The sequence below is a fragment of the Erpetoichthys calabaricus genome, chromosome 16 (assembly GCF_900747795.2).
Source record: "Erpetoichthys calabaricus chromosome 16, fErpCal1.3, whole genome shotgun sequence".
Classification (NCBI taxonomy): domain Eukaryota; kingdom Metazoa; phylum Chordata; class Cladistia; order Polypteriformes; family Polypteridae; genus Erpetoichthys; species Erpetoichthys calabaricus.
In genome coordinates, this window is record NC_041409.2 from 67,935,535 (window position 1) to 67,958,558 (window position 23,024).

Here is a 23,024-nt window from a genome sequence, read left to right on the forward strand (position 1 = left end):
AAGAACCAACTCCCATAAGGTTAAATATAACAAATTTCAAACATATGCCGTGGGGTTCTATTTTAGACTATTTCAAGGTCAGTGCTTACGATTATGTTATCTTTGACCTCTACTAGGGATCTAGCTCATAAATGACAAATTTCTATAATATCTGAGAATATTCAGACCGCAAACATTTAAATTGAAGCAAACATTTTCATATTTCAAATATTTGACGCAACTATTCTTGTTTACTATGTATTATAATCAGTACACTTCCAATGAACACCCTGAAATAGGTTGGTCTGTGTTATTTCACTCTTTTTAAGTTGCGTAGTAAATAAAATGTTCTCCGTTCATTTTAGAAAGTAATTAGTGAGCATCTTTCACAATTACGTCTTTTGTTTTCTTTCGTCAGCGATGGCTGCTTCAATAACCTCGACAGTTTCCAACGCTTCCACGCTCCTTTCCATGAATTACGCCCCTTTCAGACTTTACCTTCCCACTAGCACTCCTGCCTCGTGGGTCCACTTTCTTGGTCCAGACCTTACCCGGACGCCGCCTGTGTGGTGTGTGCCCATTACCCGAGCACTCCGACTTTCACGTACTTATTGCGATCGAGGCTAAATTGGCAGCATGTGTCCGTGAGTTTGGCTTCCCGTGGACGGACTAGTGCCATGTGCCCGATGGTAAACTCAGACTCTCCGTGACCTTAAATTTGACTAGGCGGGCCTGACAATGTCATTGTATAATGTTATTTAAGGCGCAGCAGAGCGACTGTTTCTTGATTGCTTCCGCATGTCGGTCAGCTGACACCCACGTGATCCTGCGTGCTGTTAAGCGAGCACGGCTGGCGCGAGCCCGTGTTCAGTTAGTTCGTGAAGAATTGAAGCGATGGCATCTCGGTGAGTACGGAGCGAGTCGTGCACGGGGGAGGGAAAGCCAAGCGGTGATTTAGGTGTGCCTGATAAAGAGGTGGCATGCAAGAGTTAGCACCTTGCTGTTTCTTATTTTAAAGTAGATCTAAGGAAGAAGACTTGATACACATCGCATCGTTGATTCCTTAAAGCCTGTCAGTCAGTTGAATACTTAACGCATTCACTTCTCTCTTTCTTTCCCGGTTTGTTAAAGGTAGCGGTGTGTTGCCTTGTCGGTGTCATTGAACCTTAGGCTTACAACGCAGAAACATTTGCGTTGTTTTGTTTGTTTGTGTCACCGGGCGCCTAGCAGTTAAAAGCACGGTTTATACACCTCGACGGCTAACGTGCTACAATACAGAACACACAGGTGATTGCGAGTGCGGCCGCCCGGTAATTTTAGAGAAGTAAAGAGAAGGCGACAGGTCTTCAGTCCGTCTCTTAATCACTGGACGACCCGTGACTGGACTTTCCCTCCAGTTAGCTTTGTGCCAAATGGCTCGCACTACATGTAGCTGTGGAACATTTTGATATCGCGCTGTATTATGCTCCAAAATGCATCACTTTATTAACTCAAGTTGCATGTAAAGCGTGATGTCGAGTGTTCATGACAGTTCAAATGTTGACCTTCCCGCATATTTCTTTTTTTTTTTCTCCCACGTAAAGCAGCAAACTGATCATCCTCTGAACTGACTGAGCGAGGGTTGCGCCATCACATTAACTTACATAGTGTTCTTTATTCGCCTACTATGTTAATATTTCCAAGATGTGATTGGTGTGAATGACAGTTCTCTCGAAAAAAAGTCTTTATTTAATTCATCGTAATTAGTTCGCTGTTGCAATAGAAGCCACTTAACAGCCAAGCTCAACCAGTGGGTTACGCTGCGATCTCTGTGGTCTTTGCTTCGTGAAAAGAGGCGCACACAAAGCAAACGTTCGTGCTTTTAAAACGACTGAATGGATCATGATAATCGACTGCTGTTCATAGTTAATGTTGTGGCATTTTCATAATTTAAATGTTGCCTATGATCTTTTTGAAAGAAATTTGATTGATAACCTAACCAACTTGTCTGGTAACCGTAATATTAAAGAAAATGTTTGAGTCAAATGAGTTGAATAAGCCATATGGTGGCTGTTTAGGCTTTATTCCTGCCTTGCACGTAATGCTGCTGAGATAGGCTCTGCTCCCGTTTAATCCTGAATTGGATTATGTGGTTTTGAGAATGTTGTGTAAAGAGTAAAATAATTTTATATATTCAATATAATAACTGGTATTTCACTGATTGCCAGGGTTTTGTCTCAGTGAGCCCACACTGATAGAAATAATAATAATAAATGTATAAAATGATGACTGATTTATTTAATCATTTTTAATAGAGCAGATTGGTGCCACCAAAACAGTAATGTAAAACCATCCAAGAAAATTTGTAAAGCTAATTTTCTGGGCTGTCGGTGGTTATTTGCTTGTGGAAACGCATTGCAAAATTAGAATGCACGTAACTAAACAAATACATTTTTAAAGGCAACAAGAATTCGTTGTTTTTCCAAAATATATGGATTTGGTATCTTGTGAGAGAGCTTGAGCAATGTAAGTTTTTGGTTCCAGAAAAACTCTTCTATGCACTCTCCACCATTCCAAGAATTTAAACACAATCCACCACACACCAGAACCACCTTGTTGAAGTAGTGATTATCCAAACTGGGTGTGCTGAACCATAAAGTCTCATGTCATTGTTTCAAAAAGACACCAGTACATCAGAAGACAAGCTGCCTAGAAGGATAGCGATGCCTTTCTACAGCCTTCGTGAAGCACAGTGACAGCTCTGCCATAGTCCTGGGATGTAATTCAGCCAAAGGTGTAAGATATCTGGTCAGAACTGATGATAACTTGGAAGAAATATAAACACTGAAATTTATTATGCGGTACCTTTTGTGAAAACATCTTCATCTTTAAGCATAATAACCACATCTAACACACTGCATGTGCAATTAAGACCTAGGTGGGGCTGAAGTCTGCAAATAAAACACCAACTGTTAAGGCCTGACCACCTCCAAACTGCAGAGTCAGTTGTAGCTGAAGCTGTGTGGGATCACTTGGATGGAGAAAGAGTGTAGAACAGCCAAAGTCCTAAAAAAAAAAAAAAAAAAGCCTTAGCAAATCCTGCAAGAGGCTTCTAAGAATTAAAAAGGACTTGCTGGAAAAATGTGTACAGCAGCACACCAAAGTGAGTGGCTTCAGCTTTTGCATTCTGAGGGAGGTTACACAACATACTCCTTTGTTTGTTTTTAAACCACAGGGCATGTTTGCTACTTTATAGTGTGTCAGTATTTTCAATGGAATATTAAATTTTTACTGTAAATATAGTGTTTCCAAGAGCAAGTGCACACAGACAACGTTTAGAAATTGGTGACTTAAAACTTTTGCGACAGTTAGTCATATGAAAAAGTTTGGGAACCCCTCTTAATTCTTTAGATTTTTATCATTGGCTGAGCTTTCAAAGTAGCATCTCCCTTTCAATATATGACATGCCTTATGGAAACAGTAGTATTTCAGCAGTGACATTAAGTTTATTGGATTAACAGAAAATATGCACTTTGCATCATAACAAAATTAGACCGGTGCATAGATTTGGGCACCCAACAGAGATATTACATCAATACTTAGTTGAGCCTCCTTTTGCACATATAGCAGCCTCTAGACGCCTCCTATAGCCTTTGATGAGTGTCTGGATTCTGGATGGAGGTATATTTGACCATTCTTCCATACAAAATCTCTCCAGTTCAGTTAAAATTGATGGCTGCCGAGCATGGACAGCCTGCTTCAAATCATCCCATAGATTTTCAATGATATTCAAGTTAGGGGACTGTGACGGCCATTCCAGAACATTGTACTTCTCCTTCTGCATGAATGCCTTTGTAGATTTCCAGCTGTGTTTTGGGTCATTGTCTTGTTGGAATATCCAACCTCTGTGTAACTTCAACTTTGTGACTGATGCTTGAACATTATCCTGAAGAATTTGTTGATATTGGGTTGAATTCATCCAATCCTTGACTTTAACAAGGGCCCCAGTCCCTGAACTAGTCACACAGCCACACAGCATGATGGATCCGCCACCAAATTTGACAGTAGGTAGCAGGTGTTATTCTTGGAATGCGGTGTTCTTCTTCCGCCATGCAAAGCGCTTTTTGTTTTGACCAAATAACTCAATTTTTGTCTCATCAGTCCAAAGCACTTTGTTCCAGAATGAATCTGGCTTGTCTAAATGAACATTTGCATACAACAAGCAACTCTGTTTGTGGCGTGAGTGCAGAAAGGGCTTCTTTCTCATCACCCTGCCATACAGATGTTCTTTGTGCAAATTGCGCTGAATTGTACAACGATGTACAGATACACCATCTGCAGCAAGATGTTCTTGCAGGTCTTTGGAGGTGATCTGTGGGTTGTCTGTAACCATTCTCACAATCCTGCACATATGCCGCTCCTGTATTTTTCTTGGCCTGCCAGACCTGCTGGGTTTAACAGCAACTGTGTCTGTGGCCTTCCATTTCCTGATTCCATTCCTTACAGTTGAAATTGACAGTTTAAACCTCTGAGATAGCTTTTTGTAGCCTTCCCCTAAATCATGATACTGAACAATCTTTATTCTCAGATATTTTGAGAGTTGCTGTGAGGATCCCATGCTGTCACTCTTCAGAGGAGAGTCAAAGGGAAGCACAACTTGCAATTGACCACCTTAAATACCTTTTATATCTCATGATTAGACACACCTGTCTATGAAGTTCAAGGCTTAACGAGCTAATCCAACCAATTTGGTGTTACAAGTAATCAGCATTGAGCAGTTGCATGCATTCAAATCAGCAAAATTATAAGGGGACCCAAATTTTTGAACAGCCAGTTTTTCACATTTGATTTAATTTCATACAACTAAGTACTGCTTCACTAAAAATCTTTGTTCGGAAAACGCCCCAATACTCGTATGTCTTTCATTTCCTAGGAACATCTCACTGTTATCTTTTTTTGTTGAAAGTAAATTATTATGCAGGCTGAAAGGGGTTCCCAAACTTTTTCATATGACTGTATTTGTATCTTAAAAGGAATACATACAAACATATAAATGTTACTTACCCAATATGGTTTGTAGTGATGGCTTAGAAAATTTCCATCTAATTTTAATGGAGATAATGTCTTTGAAAGAATGGAGGCCTGTAGTGACCAGCATCTCCCCAACTCAATCCCCCTTGTCTTCCTTTCAAAAGCATGATCCTGTGTAAGCGGGCATCCTGTTTGTGGACTTCTTTTATTTCCAGAGATATTTAGTTAGGAATATTTTTGTAGGAAATACTTGCGTTTTTGCATAGGACTGGATGATTTGACATATGATTTGTGCAAAATAAGTAACGTTAAGATCTTTTTTTTTCCATGGACATGTTTGCTATTGTTTTCTGTTGATCAGCACTAATTCTATGAAAAACGTTCTCTCTATTCTCCATGAAAACGTGAGAGTAATTTTTTCTCAGCCGCTGCTTCAAACCCTTTGGATGGTGTAAGTAACATATAAAAAAATTATTTTTGCGTAGAGTATTCCTTTAAAGGGGGATAAATTTGGTTTAATATGGATAAAGGTAATTGTGTTAGTAGGCTTATGTTCATTCTTTTGCTAATATGATTTGTACAGTCAATTGCAGTAACTACAAACTCAACTAGTATTCCCAATCTATCATCTACTGAAGTGTTTAAACCACATTTATTTTTCACATGGTTGTAATTTTTGCTTAACATAAACTTGATGCATATTTAATGTAAAAATTTTTGGCTTTCTGTTTTACTAAAACTTTAACATTTATGTGAAAGGAAAGAAATTGGTTATAATGATATTTGTTTTCATTTCTTGATACTGAGACATGTGCATACATTTTCATAATAGATATGTGAATGGTTGTAATATACGATACAAATATGATATGATTTGTATACTTACAACATAGAGGTTCCTATTAAGAAGCAGGAGGTGCTTCATGAGAGTGTTTATTCTGTTTGTTTGGTTTTTTGACACCCTCCACCTTTCCCCTGGAAAATAAAATTGGACAAAAACTTTCAAATTTACATTGCTGTATGACTAAGTCATACAGAGGAACTTTAATACAAAAGTAATGTTGGGTTTTCCTTTCTCTTTCTACCCTGCCACCCCCACCGATTTTCTGGTTGATGCAAGTTCTAGTAATTAGCAGCTGAACAGAACAAGGACAATGTAAATACATTTATTTTTTGATGTGTTTTGTCTGATATGCAAATCTACACCACTGAACATACCAAATTTTTTTTTTTTTCTCTACCAAATTTTGCACATTTTTCCCATTTGTTCAAGGAAATACCTTAGGATTTTTTTTCGGCTTGAAATATTTACCCAGGGGAAGACTGTATTTAAACTCTGTACCTGCACTTTGTTTGGGATGTGCCCCTAGAAGACATTGTTGGGACTTGGCACAGGTTTGCAAAGTTGCTTCCAGTGGTGGTTTTAGTCTGTGAAATTCTAGTTGTATCCCTTGAACCAGGACTGTGTATTTACATCTGTGTGCGTGCGTGTGTGTGTGTGTGTGTGTGTGTGTATATGATCGTGTTTTTTTTTTTTTTGCTCATTATGTGTTAAATATGTTGTCTAACCTGATTTTTAAACTCGATACATTTGTTTGGTTGCCAGTGTTATGTTCTTTCCTTTGACAATAAGACATAACCAGCATTTGTATTGTATGTAATTTCAAAATGCTGCCTTGTTCAGGTTTGATTACCACCTTATGCCCAGTACTACTGACCTATTCACTGGCTTCCCAGAATACTGAACTGGTTAAGGCTATTTGAAGATACAGATAAATGCAGTCTAGCTTTGATTTTTTGAAATGCAATCTTCAGGTTCACCCACTTCCTCCATTAACTTCCTTTGCAACATTTAGTAAGGTACTTACTCTTCAAGTGCTCCATTTTATCTGCAGTATCTGTCACTAATCGTATGGAGCAGGTTTTATATTTGTGTCATGAAGAGTGGTAGCATTTCCTAGTAACCTCACTTGCAAGTTAGAATTTGCCACAAGATGAGATGTCTGTTAATCAGATGAGACACTTAAAATTCAGCAGGCATCTAACTGTACACATCTTTAGAATACGTGAGGAAAGTGATATATACTCTCCTGTAAATTACGGATAGACCATGGCTGGGCCGGGGTTCAAACCCAAATGAAAAATCAATTTAGAGAAACGTATGTCGGTTGCATGAACAAATGCTTAGTGCCAACTGCCTGTAGCATCCTCAAATATACCATGACATGAATTTTATGACTTTTTTTTAATAACCAGTGAGAAGGTCAAAAATGACAGTTCTTACCTATTAATGCCAAACTTCTGTCACTGGTTTTCCATGTGCTTGTATGTTTAGATTGGGGTTCAGCAGCTTCGCAATTTATTGTTAGATTAGAGGTCAAGTTTTTCTTTTTTGATTATATTTTTTTTTTTAATCTGCATTATTGAATTAAAAAATAATTTTTAGTTTTAATTCTATAATAGCTTAGAATTCATCCAAAGTTTTTGTCCTTTTTGTATTTATGAATCCCTTTGGCCAGTTAATAGTGGATTATTTAATTTATACAGAAGTTCACAGGAATTTGTTGGGCAACAAATTGACCCTTTTCTCCAAGTTGTCCTGCTTGCTCTTGATGCAGCATGAAGTAGGAGGCATTATGGGTCACAGAGTGGTGGCTCTAAGGCTAGGGAGCTGCACTGGCAATCGGAAAGTTGCCGGTTCGAATCCTGTAAATGCCAAAAAGGGACTCTGCTCTGTTGGGCCCTTAAGCAAGGCCCTTAACTTGCAATTGCTGAGCGCTTTGAGTAGTGAGAAAAGCGCTATATAAATGCAACAAATTATTAAAATTATTATTATTTACCATCTGAAGTGCATGCGACAGCAAGTGGGTTTGTGTGCACTGCGATTTCAGTTTTGCAGAATGCTACATCTGAAACTGTATCAGTAGCTGCATCTGAAGTATTTGTGGGTCTCCTGTCTTGTGTATATTTTCCATCCGTCCATTATCCAACCCGCTCTATCCTAACACAGGGTCACTGGGGGTCTGCTTGAACCAATCCCAGCCCACTGCAGGGTGCACACACACACACACACACACACACACTAACACACCAAGCACACACGAGGGCCAATTTAGAATCGCCAATCCACCTAACCTGCATGTCTTTGGACTGTGGGAGGAAACCAGAGCACCCAGAGGAAACCCACACAGACACGGGGAGAACATGCAAACTCCACGCAGGGAGGACCCGGGAAGCGAACCCAGGTCTCCTAACTGCGAGGCAGCAGCGCTACCCACTGCGCCACTGTGCCGCCGTATATTTTCTATAGTTGTTTTTTTCCCCCTTTAAAACCAGTTCTTTGGCAGAGGCTATGTCATTGTCATTCATAATTGTGAATTATGATTTGTCTTTCTGATCAAACAAAAAAAAAAAAAAAAGCAAGAAGACTGTATACATATGATCTTTGTCTAACTAATTAATTAAGATGCCTTCATTAGCCAAAGGGCAGAATGATTATAGCTTGAGTGTGCTCCATTGTTTATGCCTCCATTTATTTATTTTTCCAGTTAAGTGTTGTATTGAGCCATTGCCAATTGCATCAGGGTTCTGTAGAAACTGAGAACCAACTCTGGACATGCTACCAGTCTATTACAGAGCGCATGTTCTGACTTGTAAGAATTAAGAGTTAATGTGTTAGCGTAGGCCGATTTTTAATGTCTCACTAAACTTTGTTCATTTTTTAGGTGCATAATTCTCATTTGTCTCAGCCTTTCCGCTGTGAATGGTGTATTCTTGGAGCTTGACCAGGATGTCTCGTAAGTAGAAGCGTTTCTGATGTTATCTGAAATGTAAACAATAAATTCCTTCAAGATAAGTGACTAGTGGAAAGCATGTTGTATACATTCACAATTTAGACTTGCTTTCTCTGGAAACTGTTGCATCCTCCTTCTCTCCAGTTGTTTTACGTATAAATCTTGAATGAGAAATGCTTTTTTCCTTTTTTTTTTTTTTTTTTTTATGAAAATCTGCTTTCAATTTTGAGGCAATAGGTGTTTTTAAAGCAAAGTTTTTATGCAAGGTAACAACATGCATAACCAATGTATCAATGCCATTTTATCCACTTTTTTCTTTTTTGGGAACCTTCCTGTGACATTTTTTTGAATGTTGCCTGCAAAATGTTTGATAAATAACACCTCTGTCTAATTTCATCTACTAGTTACTTGTTTCTTTACCCCTTAATCCACTCTACAATAGTTGTAAAAAATTGAGTTTTTGAGATTGCGAGCACAAAAGTTTACCTTTGCTGGCATCATGCCTTCATTTTTAGTTTACCTTTCTATTAGTTTGGTCTGCCCTATATGTTAGGCTATAAAATTCCTGATTTGTTATGAAATGAATCCGCTTATTGTCTGGGGTGCAAATAGAAAGCATTTTTTTTGCTCCTCACACCTTGAATGGTCTTTCTGAAGTTATCTTGAGCATGCAATTCCATGTATTACTCTGAATCACTGCTTTTTATGGTCTGTAATCTTTTTCAGCATTCCCAAAGGCTGGAAACATTTAGAACGTTTATCTGTGAATGAGGATATTATGCTGACATTTGTTCTAAAACAACAGAATCTGGATATACTGAAGGAGATTTTTTATGATGTGTCAGACCCGGACTCTGTTAATTATGGTAGGATTTTATAGATTACATTGTGTTTTAAAAAAAATTTTAAAATCTGGTGTTTAAAGATGGAAGGAAAGCAACCTTCTAAATTTCCATAGAGACAGTTGAGTAGAGCTTCAGCTGGTGAACTTTTTGTAAATGAAAAGGGAAGAATACTTTAATAAAATTGTGGTCTACTTCTTTACAAAGTAAGCGGTTTTGAAAACTGTTTTGCAATAATTACTAGACATGTGATGATTTTTCATGTGACTAACAAAACTGTCACAAAATTAGTGCAACACTTGGGTGTAACCTTGGGTCATTCATTATCTATTAAAGCACGCTAGCTCTAACAGACCGAGATACCAGGCAGCGTCAAGTGCCTGTTTACTTTTATACATTACATTTACTTATTATATAAGGGTATTAAAGTCATTTTTTTCTAAGCTTCTCAACTCTTTTTGGTTAATCATCTGTTTCAAAATTTGTACTGTATGAAATGTAAAATATTGAGAATACTCAAGGTAGATCTTCCTAGTTTCTGAGTATTGATGGCTAGTTAGTTCAGATTGCACTTAATTTCCCATAGTAAACAATGTGAAAATGTCTAATACTTTCTAAAGACCCAGTTCTGTATAGATATAATGTACAGTATGCTTGATATCAGAATTTGTGATGTAATATTTCTGTCTTAGGGAAATACATGTCCCTGGAGCAGATAGGTGTACTGATCCAGCCCTCTGCAGAGACACAAAAGGTGGTACAGCAGTGGCTTCAGAATCACAATATTGCCAACTGTTCCTCTGTTATAACGAAGGACTTTGTGCAGTGCATCATGCCTGTCAGGTAAGAGAGCTGTCAACTTTATACAGTTCTCGGCTTTAAAAACTTGAGGACTCGGTGTCCAGTTAAAGGAGTGTTTTCAAAGATGGTATGCATCTGGTTTGTAATATTTGGCTTTTGTAACACTGTTCACTTTGTTGCATTTATAATGTGGGCTTTGGATGATGTCGTGTTTTTTCATTTATTTTTGGGTCCCCCGCCTGCTATTTTGTAAGAAAAATAGCAGTCTTGATGACAACCAAAATCACTATTCTACTTACATTCTCAAGTTAAAAGTAGGTTTCCATCTCCCACCTTGCCAGTTTGGTTGTATACCTGGTGGTCAGTGCTGCTCACAACATACTTCCAAGTCCCCCACCACAGGGGGATTCTTTTGGTTGCTTGTCTGTCGGACATATCTGGTGGTATACTGCACAGGCTGGTAAGGATTGGCCGTGGCATTAATGTCAAGTCAGGAAAAGCAGCACAGTTTCTTTATGTTGAAGGTACCATGATGTTTGTATCCCCTTTCAACCTGCTTAATGTACTCCTATTTCAAGAGAAGTTGGTTTCATATCAAATCTAACTTTATTTTTAGAGTGGCTGAAGAATTGCTGCCTGGTGCAGAATTCCATCGTTACACCAATGGCCATGTATCAATAATAAGGTCTCCTTCCCTTTACACAGTGCACAGTGATCTAGCAAAACACCTGGACTTTGGTAAGTAGTTGCTTAATGCTGAGTAGAACCAATGGATCATTCTTGGATATAAAGATCAATGAATGTTTCAGTGGCCTTTCCAATGAAATTACTCCTAATTACCAGAATCATCCCTTGGTAAATAATATCCCCTTCATTAATGCCCTTTCCCAATAAAGGTCACTCCTTAGTAATCACTATCAGTAATTTCACATTATGAAGTTGAATCAACTACTTGTAATTAATACATTGACAAATTAAACCTACACAGAATACAGCAGAAAATTTAAAATTGAAATGATTGGTTACTTCTTGGTCCACATTGAAGGACCAGATCATGTTTTAAACCAAAGAGTGTTAGAAGCCTGAGTGTGGTTGGGATGTTGTTTTTGCTATTTCAGATTTTTAACGTGGAGATGACCAGTTTGTGTGATTCACCTGTTTGTGTGTCATTTCTGACTGTTTGTTGCCTTTCAGTTAGTGGACCGCATCGCTTTCCCTCTGAGAAGATGGCTCTGAAATATTATGAGAGTAAATGGAAAGCGGCGAACTGGCAGTTTCACCTTGGTGTCACACCCAGTATTGTTAGAAAACGGTATAACCTCACAGCCAGTGATGTTGCCTCTTTTGAGAACAGCAGCCAGGCTGTGTCTCAGGTAAGTTTGGGGCCTGTTCTTATCAGGGGCCCTCTCCCACCCAACATACTTTTCTGCGGTCTAATTTTTCAAGATGTTGGCACTTGCACTGTCTTCAAGAAAAAGCAATTCTAATTGGATTTTTAAATTCATTTTACTCTAATAATGTTACTGATCTATCTGAATCTCCTTCGGTGGTAAGATTAGGGGTATCTACCCTAGGAGCATGCGTTATGTATCATCTATGACAAAATATCTTAATTGTTTTAATGATCTGTGACCTGAAATTATTCAGTATGTCACTCACTTTGCAAAAAAACAATCAAAAATACACCTTGTGAGTCCATGAATTTACTGTCTCATGTAACCTAACAGAAGCAGGATAGACTACTGTGCGTGCACAAAGTGAGCACATAGGCGGAGAAGGTCCTTGCTGTGGGTCATGGGATGGGGTGGAGATTGAGCTCAGGGGAGCGAGGTGCAGAGCTGAGAGGGACATGCACACGCACAGGTTGGATTAGGATTTCAGACCCTCGCATGTAACATCAGCATTTGCACAATTTGATATGGCTGGCTTAGAGTTTGTCATCCCATCCCGTTTGCCATTGTGACATTTACTTGATCTGCCAAAGCACTTTTTAGTTTTCCTCCTGAAATGATTGGTTCATAAAATGCTACGCAAGCTTCAATATATTATAGAATTGTCTTGTGTGAAACTGGTTCAAAGCCCATGAACTGTAATGACACTTTAATAGTTTGTTTCGACAAAAACTGCTACAATAGTGACATGATTGAAGCCATTACAATGGCACCTACAACAGAACTCCTGGCTATGGCAACAGAGGAAGACCGCTCTACCCCAAGCCCGTCAACTGCTTCAACTTACCCTATGGCTGCAGAAATTGGGGCAGGTGATGACACAAGGGAGGGAGCAAAAAAAAGTCTAGGCAGCTATTTAAAAAAACAAAACAAAAACATTTTCGAGAAGGAGAGTCTCTGCACATTACCATTGAAGTACAGATCAAGAGCTGCTTGATGATACCTGAGGCGGACAGTGATATAAATCCATTTGGGTGGTGGAAAACACAAGAAGTACACTTCCACCAAATTGGGGAAACTTGCAAAAATAATATACCTGGCCATCCCTATCTCCAGTCGTCGTCCTGAGAGGGCTTTCAGTGCTGGAGGAAATGTTGTAACTGTGTTTGTGTGGGTTTTTTTTTTATTTTTTTTTTTCCCCCCCCCTGATATCTTTGTGTAATATTGGACAGAATTTGCTTACAAAGGCTAAAACTTTTTTCCTGTGCAGCATTTGACAGAACTTTGGATTTTTACACTGTAGTACAGTAGATTTGATTTTTGTTCTTGCTTGTATGCTGCACAATTCACCTGCTAGCAGAGCAATTTGTTTATCCAGACTGTAATATTCATGCCCTGTAGTTCAATTATGATTAGTATTTTATTCCCTTTTGGATTCATATCTTATTTACATTAACCCTTTGCGGTCGTTAGGCCAGAAAACTGGCCTTAGTAAAAAGTGCGCTATAGGTCGTCAGGCCACCGCTGGTGGCCCTGCAAGTTTCTGACCGATTTGCACAGTCGCCTGGTCGAGAAAAGTGGCCTGTGTTATTCCTACGTGCTTGAAAAAAATAACTGCTGTAATTATTGCCGTTTTTTCAATAATTAATTACGACTAATGTAGCGTGACGTTGAAAATTAAATACGACTGCAAAGGGTTAAGGGTGGGTGTCTGTTTAAAATGCAAATATATATATATATATTTTTTTATGTAAATCCTGTAGGCCACTTTAAAATGGCTTACTTGTACTTGCACTGTTTAAATTCCAGTCAAATTACTACTGAGATCAATGTTTTTGTGTTATTTTACTTAAGTTTTAAGTAAGCAAGTAAATAAATAAGGCCTGTTTTTCCATAACTGTTTCTATTTAATCTCATGGGTAAGCTACAATAAATATCCTATTAATGACCAAGCTAGATCAATAAGACTTTTTTACAAATGCGTTTCTGATGCAAAATATCGTCTGTTGTCAAAGCTCCAGAAAATATCGAGATTGAATTTTTTGCCAGTATCACACACCCCTAACCATCCACTGGAGTAACTTCTTATTCTTAGCCCGCAATTCATAATTGGTTTTCTTATTATAAATATATGGTATATAATTGTGTGTGTGTGTATATATTTTTGTCAACTAGTCATAGTTCCACGATCAATAGACATATTGCTGGACTTCATTATCTTGATCATTTTCTAGCAACTTTTGTTTTCCTGTCTATTTAAACAAATGTGGGTCTTTACATAATGGGTGCATGTTTATTAATTTGTAAAGTTTGCATTTGCACCTAGCTGAGAATTTGTTTCTGCTCTCACTCGGTGTACAAAAACAAACTGAATATACGTTATATATATTTGCATTTGTTCTTGTCTAATCCACAGAGGCTTTTATGTATATTTTCATTTAGCCTCAATGTAAACCTGCTGCTTTTCCGTATGTGTCACTGTAATTTGTGGTGTGTTCCTTGTCATGCTAACTGTTCAATTTCTAAGTGACCTGATTTCCTACCTTGTACTTTACGCGCATGTCAGTCAGTAAACAAATTGTGACAAGGATGCAGAAAATAATGTAGGTAATTAAAAATGTAATACTTTACAAATGTAGCAAAATCACTGGTTAGACTTGTTGAGAGTAAGCTAGTTGTGTGCCATTGAATGAGGATGCCAGTCATATGCTCATTTTGCATCCATTGTAAAAGCACTTCCTGCTCCATATGGCTGGAGTATTCTACACACCGAGGCAAACTGGTCTGAACAAAGTGAAACATTGGTGCACAAGCATGGATAATGCTTACAGATTCAACATCATGAATAAACCCCACGTTTCCTTTTGTCAGACATTCCCACTTTTTCTCTGATGATTTCATCTTCTGCACAGGTGTGGTCCTCATCTTTGACGTATACTCCTGTCTTGGAGAGAGAGGCTGCAAGGTCCAACTACTAAACTCTCTCTATCTAGGTGTTATTTAATCCAAGAAACTTAACAACGCTACCTAAAATAAAAAAAATCTTTTTGGAAATTGTATTCCGTTTCATTTAAATGATTTGAGTAGTGTTTCCTTTTCTTGGATCTGAAGCTCCATAGTTCAACGGGGTTGTCTTTTTGGCACCCTGTTATTTTTAAATTGCAGGGTAGCTAATGAGTGCAATCCCATTTATAGTGCAAATATCCCTTTGGTCCTTTTCTCATAAAATAGAAATTCCAGCTCCAGTCTGTCAAGTGTGTCTGTTACACATTAATGGTAGTCACTACACCCTCCTGCCCAGTGCCACGAGAATCTCTTTTCCTATCTCCTCCATCTCTGTATTGCTAAATGTCTGTCAAGATATCACTCCAGTGTTTCTAGGAGACTCCGCACAACCATCTGAAATTGAAGTCACTTTAGGAGTTCATAATGTTTTTTCTAAAGCGTTTCCCCTAGTTAACATTTGTTTGGTCTTCCAGTTATACCATCCAGCTTGCCTCTTGAGTAACCTAGTGCATTCCAGAACATCTTCAAACTGTGTAACAGTTATTTTTTCATTTCTCACTAAACTACCATTTGGAGTTGGTGAACTCCACCACCTACTTGATCAGACAGATCTGACGGCTCAAGTTTCCTTTGACATCATGGCATCCCTCATCATTGATCTCCATTGGGTTAGACCACTGAACAGGACCAAGTACCTTTTGGCAACACCCCTTGGTTAATTGCGTGAGGTCTTAGTGTTCATATACAGTCCATATCCCTGATCACCCCTTGGATACAAGCGAATCTCCTTTGGCAGTGATAGTTGAATTTATCTTGCACACCAAACTGCACATTTGAGCCATTATCCAGCATGGAGGGTGTACTATCCAGTCTTTCTCTGCATTCTTCATGTCCGCATTACAGGCTTCCAGTAAGATGAATGTCTCGAGTGTATTGCTCAGTAACTTTTTTCTAAGAAGGTCTAAGAGTCTGAGAAGGTAACCATTTGGATTCCTGTCTTGTAGGATAACGTGAGGTCACCCTGTTGCCCACTAGGGAAGATAATCGCACACTACAGGTTGTGGATGTTTAAGTCGGGAGTAACCCTTCTATCAGTGAGCCCCTTAACAAGGGGTAATGCCACAGTAAGAGTAGTAGAGTAGCCAGTCCTGATCAAGACGCTTGGGCCCAGAGTAGGTGGTGTAACTGAAGCTAAGCATGAATGTACAGTATCTATCCGTATTTCTCCATCTCCCATTCAGGTCCCATTGCATACTGTAGGTCTTTGTCTAGTTAGTCCTTTTTGATTTCTTGAATATGACTTGCATTACCCTGAGCTCAGCCATTCTGCCCTTCAACCCACTCGACACTCCTGTGTGGCAAAGATGATGCTATGAAGTAGCTCAAGGCTCATGGGGCTGCACAAGCTTGTCCAATGTATGAAGTTCACAATTATCAGCCTGTAGGCACACAAAAGCAAACTCTCTGATTATGTAGGGGCTTTCTTGAATAACGTGTGGGAACCTACAAAATAATTGTCCTTTTTCTCCTCCTGCTTAGTTTCTGGAGCAGTACTTCCATCCAGCAGATTTGGCAGAGTTCATGAAACTCTTTGGTGGTGGGTTTGAGCATCGCTCCCAGGTGGATCGGATTGTGGGCACCCAAGGAAGTGGTAAGGCAGGCTTGGAAGCCAGTCTGGATGTTGAATATATCATGAGTACTGGAGCCAACATTTCCACATGGATCTTCTCAACTCCAGGTAAGGATGGTGACATCAGCTCTGACATTTTAACAGTGAGCCGAGTTAGAGGAGGTTTCTCAGGCTAGCTGTTATGTTCAACTTTGTCTGATTGGGTGTTTCCCTGATATTTCTGACTTACTTTGTGAAGCTGCTGCACTGTGGTAGATGTGCAGTCTTTCTAGACATTTTTATTTGGTGGTTGTGTCAGTTGGCTCAGTTTTGAGGCCAGTTACTTTTCGGTTGGGGAGATGAGGTAGACAAGCCCATCACTATAATGGCTGAGGTGATCCTACTTTCCTCACAAATGTGAATTTTTGTTTTTTGATAATTAAGGCCAGGTTGTAAGCTTTTTGCATATTTGATGTTATCTAGACAAGTCTGATCCATACTTTATATTGTGACTGAATACTTTCCAAACATTTAATTTCCTAAATAAACTCAAACTTTTTCTTGGGGTTGGAGAGAAAAGCGACAGATGTGCCTTGACGTGTGTAGATCTTTCATTTTAATTTACTTGAAAGTGTTCAGGTTGTGGGCGTCTGTTTTCTCTTTTAAGCAAAGAGCAGCCAGTGCTAGGTGTATTATACCTCAGTGAAAGTGAGGACGTGTGTCAGAAGCAATATACTTCAGATGTCTGGGAGGCAGATATTCTATAATCGTAAAATGGAAATTGTAATTGTGACGCTAATAACAAAGATTGTAGATCAGTAGGATTAGTTCTCCTAGGAATTTAACCTTAATCACCGATGGAAACTTGGTAACCAAACTCCTGTGTTGCACCGCTCATTAGCGAAGAAGCTGTTTGCTCTGCTGCCCTAGCATTACTGGTTAGGTATGTCGTCACATTCATCTTTGTATGCATTTATTTGGCCAGAGGTCTTTTCTGTCTCTTTCCCTGTGTAGGAAGACATGAATCGCAAGAACCATTCCTGGAGTGGATGTTACTGCTAAACAACATGTCTTCGATTCCTTTGGTTCAGTCCATTAGCTATGGTGATTATGAGGACAGCCTTTCCGTGGCCTACATGGAGAGGATCAGTACAGAGTTTATGAAGGCTGGAGTTCGTGGGGTCACCATTTTGTTTTCCTCTGGTAATACATCAGTTTTGAGTATTCATTTGAACTGTCCAAGTGGGTTCAGCATTTTGCAGCATCTCTCTCAAGTCAGGCCTAATTGCGTATAATTTGAGGAGTGGGGCTTGTTAAACTAATATGAGAATTTTCTGAAGTCACATAAACTAGCATGTGGACACCCCGTCAGATTATTAATTTGGGGGTTTCAGCAGCACCCATTGTTAACTGGTGCATACAATCAGGACTATAGCCATGTCATCCAATGTCCTATGACAAACATTAGCAGTTGAAGATCTGTGACTTTGAGTGGCAGTGAAATTTCTGCTCTGCTAGATCTTCCCTGGTCAATAGTTAGTCCTGCTCCCGGACACTCGCACTTTACAATAACCGCAGCAGCTCTGCCACAAAGTGGTATACCGCACAAACTCTAAGAAGGGGCCACCAAATGCTTGGGCACAGGTTGTGTTAAAAATATCCGTTGGTGTGGGTTGCCTCACTCAGAACAGAGTTCCAAACTGCCTCTGGAAGTCCTGTAACATCAGCTCAAAAACTGTCGAGAGCTTCCTGAAATGGGTCTCCATAGCCAAGCGGCTCCACACAAGCCTCGGATCACTGAGCGTCAGCTGGAGTGGTGTAGGCCATGCCACCATTGGACTCTGGAGAAGTGGAAACTTGTTCACTTGAGTGAAGTTACCCTTCACGATTGGTCAGTCTGATAGATGAATCCGCGTTGGCAGGTTAACCCAACCTTCTGAATCACATGGTGCTTACTGTAAAGTTTTTTTGGTGGTGGAGAGATAATGGCCTGGGGCTCGAAGGGTCTGGGTTAAGCATATAGGGGGCCACTCCATATTTTCCCCCATGTTTTTGGTTGCTGATATTTGCCTTCACTGGATGGACACACTTGTGGCAGTTGCCTGTGGGTGACTACCAAGCCAGTTTAACTTTGGGTTATGTCAAAATAAAATCCAAAAGAGATTACTTCTTCTTTTCACTTACTGATTGTCTTGCTAGGGGATGATGGAGCTGGCTGCAAACACGTCAGCAAAGATGTTAATGTCTTCAGTCCTCAATTCCCAGCATCCAGGTAAGCAGCTTTTATTTTGAATTTAAAAGAAAACCCCGACATGCGCCTCCTCGGAATAAACAAAGCGCACACAGCCGTTTTAGCTTTGATGTATTCTGTGGGCAGGGATGGGCAGTTGTCTTTGGCTCTAGAGGCGAGTATTCTTTCCTCTCATGGCTGCACCACGTTAATCAAATCCTACTTCAAGTTCACTTAAGGCTCTTCTGGGACTCGCACTTTTATACGAACTGCTAAGGCAGCTCTGAAGACTTCTGTTTAGGCCTGCCCAGTGCCCTCTCGGGTAGGGACGGCGCTGCACTCAAAGGCACGTGTTTTTTTGTGTTTTTTATAGTCCTTATGTGACCACGGTTGGAGGGACATCCTTCAAGAATCCCTTCAAAATTACTTACGAGGTGACGGACTATATCAGTGGAGGTGGATTTAGCAACGTCTTTCCGATGCCAGACTATCAGGTGGGACCTAAAACCTCGAGGCTTTGTTGGTCAGCTTTATAAATTGTCCCCAATATTTGCAGCAGGGCTGTCCTTATTTTTAATTCTTGACGCCATATGTGCCATACGCCCCGCTTTAACACAAGTGCTCAATCCTGCATGTGCTGCACCCTTTGGGCTGGAGACCAGGATAGAATGTGAAGGCGGCTTTTAAGTCGTGTGTGGGGGGGGTCATTGCAGAACGCTGCAGTACATTTATTTTTTATAAACCTTTTATTCAATGCTTTTATGCCATCTTCTCAGACTTGTGCTGGAGAGTTTGTTAAATGCTTTATTGTAGGTACAAGCAGTGAAGTCTTATCTTAGTACAACGAAGAAGCTTCCTCCTCAGACGTACTACAACATCAGTGGCCGTGCGTACCCCGACGTGGCAGCTTTGTCTGATAACTACTGGATTGTAGTCAACCGGGTGCCAATGCCTTGGGTGTCCGGAACATCAGTGAGTTTACACCTTTTTAAATTGGTGCTAAGAAGGGAGGAAATGTCGTCCTATTTTTCCTGAGCAGATTTGTTGTGGAGGAGTGTGTGTGTGTGTGTCTGATTACTTGGACGACACCCTGAGCCTGACAGCCGTCAACAGAAAATGTGAAGCCTCTCTGATGTGAACGCTCCACTTCTCAACTATTATTTTTCTTTCAGGCATCTACTCCAGTATTTGCAGGAATCTTGGCTCTGATTAATGATCGTCGTTTCACGAAAGGTTTACCATCTCTTGGTTTCTTGAATCCTCGACTTTACAAGCTGCAGCAACAAAAAAATGACGCACTCTTTGACGTAAGTTGTTTTTTTTTTTTCTTTTGCTCATTCCTTACCAGAAGCAGTGGTCTGTTTTTATTTATTTTTTTGGCCATTACTGAAACTTGACATATTGTGCCACTAGATGGTGCCATCTCCTTAATGAGTGGCATGTGAGTGCAGCTCTCGGAGGCTTTGCTCATTTCTTGCGTTGAGGACTGGAGGTTCTGCATTGGCCTACTTACCTTTATAAGGGTGGGTCACTCTGAAAGTTTTGTTTAGGATGACTATTTGCATCTTTTAGTCAGTGGTACGTAGGAAGAGTACACTCGCCACAAGGCAGTTGGAGGAGACGCAAGCAGCTTTTCATTGGAATTTATTTTGTAGTAAAATTTAATGCAGAGAGGTGACCCGCTACATCACCATTCACACCCTCACCTAAACGTCAGTTAACCTTCCCCAACACCAGTGTGGCCCTTTCTTCTGATCACTAATTGTTGAAATTGCACAGTGGGAAAGATGGAGGTTAGGGGTCTGGGTAGGACAAACTGAACACAACTGTATCGAGGAAGATGGATAGGATGCCAGTCCATTGCAGGGCACACACACACCCAGTCATAAAGAGCTAATTTGAATTTAAGTATTTGAAGGAGATAAAACCACACCATTACATGCCATCCCAGTAAGCCTGCATCAACCTCAGCAATGGCGATGATGCATGAATTGAGGGCTCTAAACCCCAAGAACTATGAAGCAGTGGCTAGTAAGGGTGACCAAGGAGGGGCTGCTAGTTTTATGGGAATTCCATATTCGTTGATAAGATGCCATTTTCTAAATGTGTGTGTGGTAAACTGCCTTTAGCACCAATGGGTGCCTCTTGACTAACTGCTACTCCATGGCGGTTCATTGTCCGACTCTCATCATGGCTGCTGTTCCTGTAGTTTTTCTGTGTGCCCTTTGTCAGGTTTCTTTCATAGTCCCAGGCAGTGGGATGAGGCCGCACCGCTTACCTTTAGTGTTGGCCTTTCTGAGCAGCAGTGAGCCAGCAGTAGTGCGCAAGAGACGTGTGTGTGTGCGCGTGTGTGTGTCTCCCACCTCCAGGCCCCAATGCTGAGGGCAGCACACTGATGGCTCAATCTTTCTTACATCCTGAAATGTTAACATCCTTTCATCTAAAACATTTGGAGGAGATACTGGCAGAGTTCTTCTGATTGTTGTGATCTTAGTGGTCCTGACTGGGGTCTGCTTAAAGCTGGAGAGTGAAGGGTGCAAACCTGCCTGTGCCTGCACCATGGGTGTCCAACACTTAGTGTTGCATTCGCACAGGTGGTGACTGTGTGCCAGACTGGTAAGGCAAGCCCACTGACCAGTGTACCACCCTGCTGCCAGTGTGGTTGGCAGTTTAAGCTTTTCATACAAAAACTAGTCTGGGGTCTCATCCCTGGCTCTAGTCAATGGGATTCTGGGATTACCTTGGGTCACACAGAAATGTGCAGATTCTAAAGAAAAGTGAGATTTCTATAAAACAGAGAAGGCGCTGGATTATTATTATTATTATTATTATTATTATCATTTTTTTTTTTTTTTTTTTTTTAAAGTTCAGGGTTCCTCAAAGTGCCAACTGCTGAACTTTGTGTCTCGCTTGTTGTCTTCGCTGCTCTTTAGGTGACGGAGGGTTGCCACTTGGCCTGCATTGATGATCAAGTCCAAGGGCAGGGGTTCTGTGCTGCGCCTGCTTGGGATCCCGTCACTGGCTGGGGGACCCCAAACTACCCCGGGCTCCTGGAGGCACTCGGTAACGACAAGTAGCTGGCAGCTGCAGCCGAGTCTCTAGCTCTGTGTGCCATTTCTAATCTGACTTGATTGTGGTGCCGTCCGCTGGTTTGGTCTTTTAGGTGAAGTTCTTCTGCCCTTTTTTTTTTTTTTTTAATTCGGATAGCAGACTAAATCTTTTTAGATTGTAATCTTCATGGCCAGAAGGCGAATGTCAGCCTGCCAACTGCACTTAATGCAAATATCAGTTTGAAAAGGTGGTGTGCAGTCCAGCGTCTAGGGGGGGTGTGGGTCTCATTTTAATAATCAAGCCCTCCAGCCCCCAAATTTAAATACAAACAATTGAAAGTATGAGAGTTTTCTGCTGTTCACGTGTTAAGGTTTTTGTTCCTCTGCATCTTTGTTGTCATCTGTGCCAGTTTACCTCAAGACGAGGGTCTTTAAGCCACCCAAAAAGTGCACTGCTGTTTATTGGCCTGAAGGCAGGAATTTTACATTTATACCGTCTGGGGGCTTTCGAGGGCCTGATGGAGGAGTTTGGCATCACCGCCATTTGTTTCCCTTCTGCTCCTCCACTTCTAGCTGCCTGCCACCCACCGCTAGCTCTGATTACGCACCACCTCTCCTCTAAGAGATCACGGCCCGTTTTAATTTCTTTTGAATTGAGCTGCTAGAAAGTGTTCTGTGATGGTGGATCAGCAGCACTTTAGCCTGAAGATGGCCCTGCTGTAGTAGGAGGAAGATGACAAAGAAACCACCCTCGTACAAGGGTGGTGTGGCCCTACAGTTGGATGTTGTGATCGGCGCCAGTTAAACTGATCGCTGGCCAGCATGTAAGTGTTGCTGCAGCATGAAAGTCTTCTCTTGGCTGAAACAGCTTTTTTAAAATAAATCAATAAATGAAAGTCTGCTACAAGAAACACAGACTGGCATCACTTGACTAATCCCCCGTTTGTGCCACTGCTAACAATCTGACAGTGCAGTTGAAATAAGAGGTGGTGGGCTACGGACAACCCTGATTTTCATGTTAAGTACGTGTGCTTGGCGCAGACACAGTAAGCGGCGGCCGGTCGAAGCTTTCATCTTATTGGGTTTTCACATTTCTGTCCTTTTTTTAATGGCCGGGGATGCAGGATTACATCTTGAGGCCTCTCCCTCTGTTAGAGCTCTTCTAGAAATGTGCAATACTGGGCTGTGGACGGACCACTGGGCTCATACTGGTCACTAATTCTGACAAATGTAAAACTGAAATGTGAAAATAATTTAATATTTTTACACTGAAACAATCAAAAATAAAGTGCAATTTGAAAACCTTTCCCAG

General features: G+C 40.5%; 1 protein-coding gene across 1 annotated transcript; it reads left to right on the forward strand.

The window, feature by feature from the left end:
- Positions 1–725: 725 nt before the first annotated feature.
- Positions 726–23,018, forward strand: tpp1 (tripeptidyl peptidase I). The gene is made up of 13 exons (XM_028821710.2): positions 726–884; positions 8,715–8,786; positions 9,510–9,649; positions 10,318–10,468; positions 11,043–11,164; positions 11,621–11,799; positions 16,363–16,561; positions 17,447–17,635; positions 18,632–18,704; positions 19,036–19,156; positions 19,476–19,634; positions 19,835–19,969; positions 21,596–23,018. The coding sequence occupies exons 1-13, from the start codon at positions 874–876 to the stop codon at positions 21,737–21,739; spliced, it is 1,695 nt and encodes a 564-aa protein (XP_028677543.1). The 5' UTR covers positions 726–873; the 3' UTR covers positions 21,740–23,018.
- Positions 23,019–23,024: the final 6 nt, after the last annotated feature.

Excerpts from the sequence above, each read along its gene's own strand:
- tpp1 (XM_028821710.2), top strand. Across the intron at positions 10,469-11,042 it reads CAGTGCATCATGCCTGTCAG|AGTGGCTGAAGAATTGCTGC; the intron begins GTAAGAGAGCTG and ends CTTTATTTTTAG. Across the intron at positions 11,800-16,362 it reads GCAGCCAGGCTGTGTCTCAG|TTTCTGGAGCAGTACTTCCA; the intron begins GTAAGTTTGGGG and ends CCTCCTGCTTAG.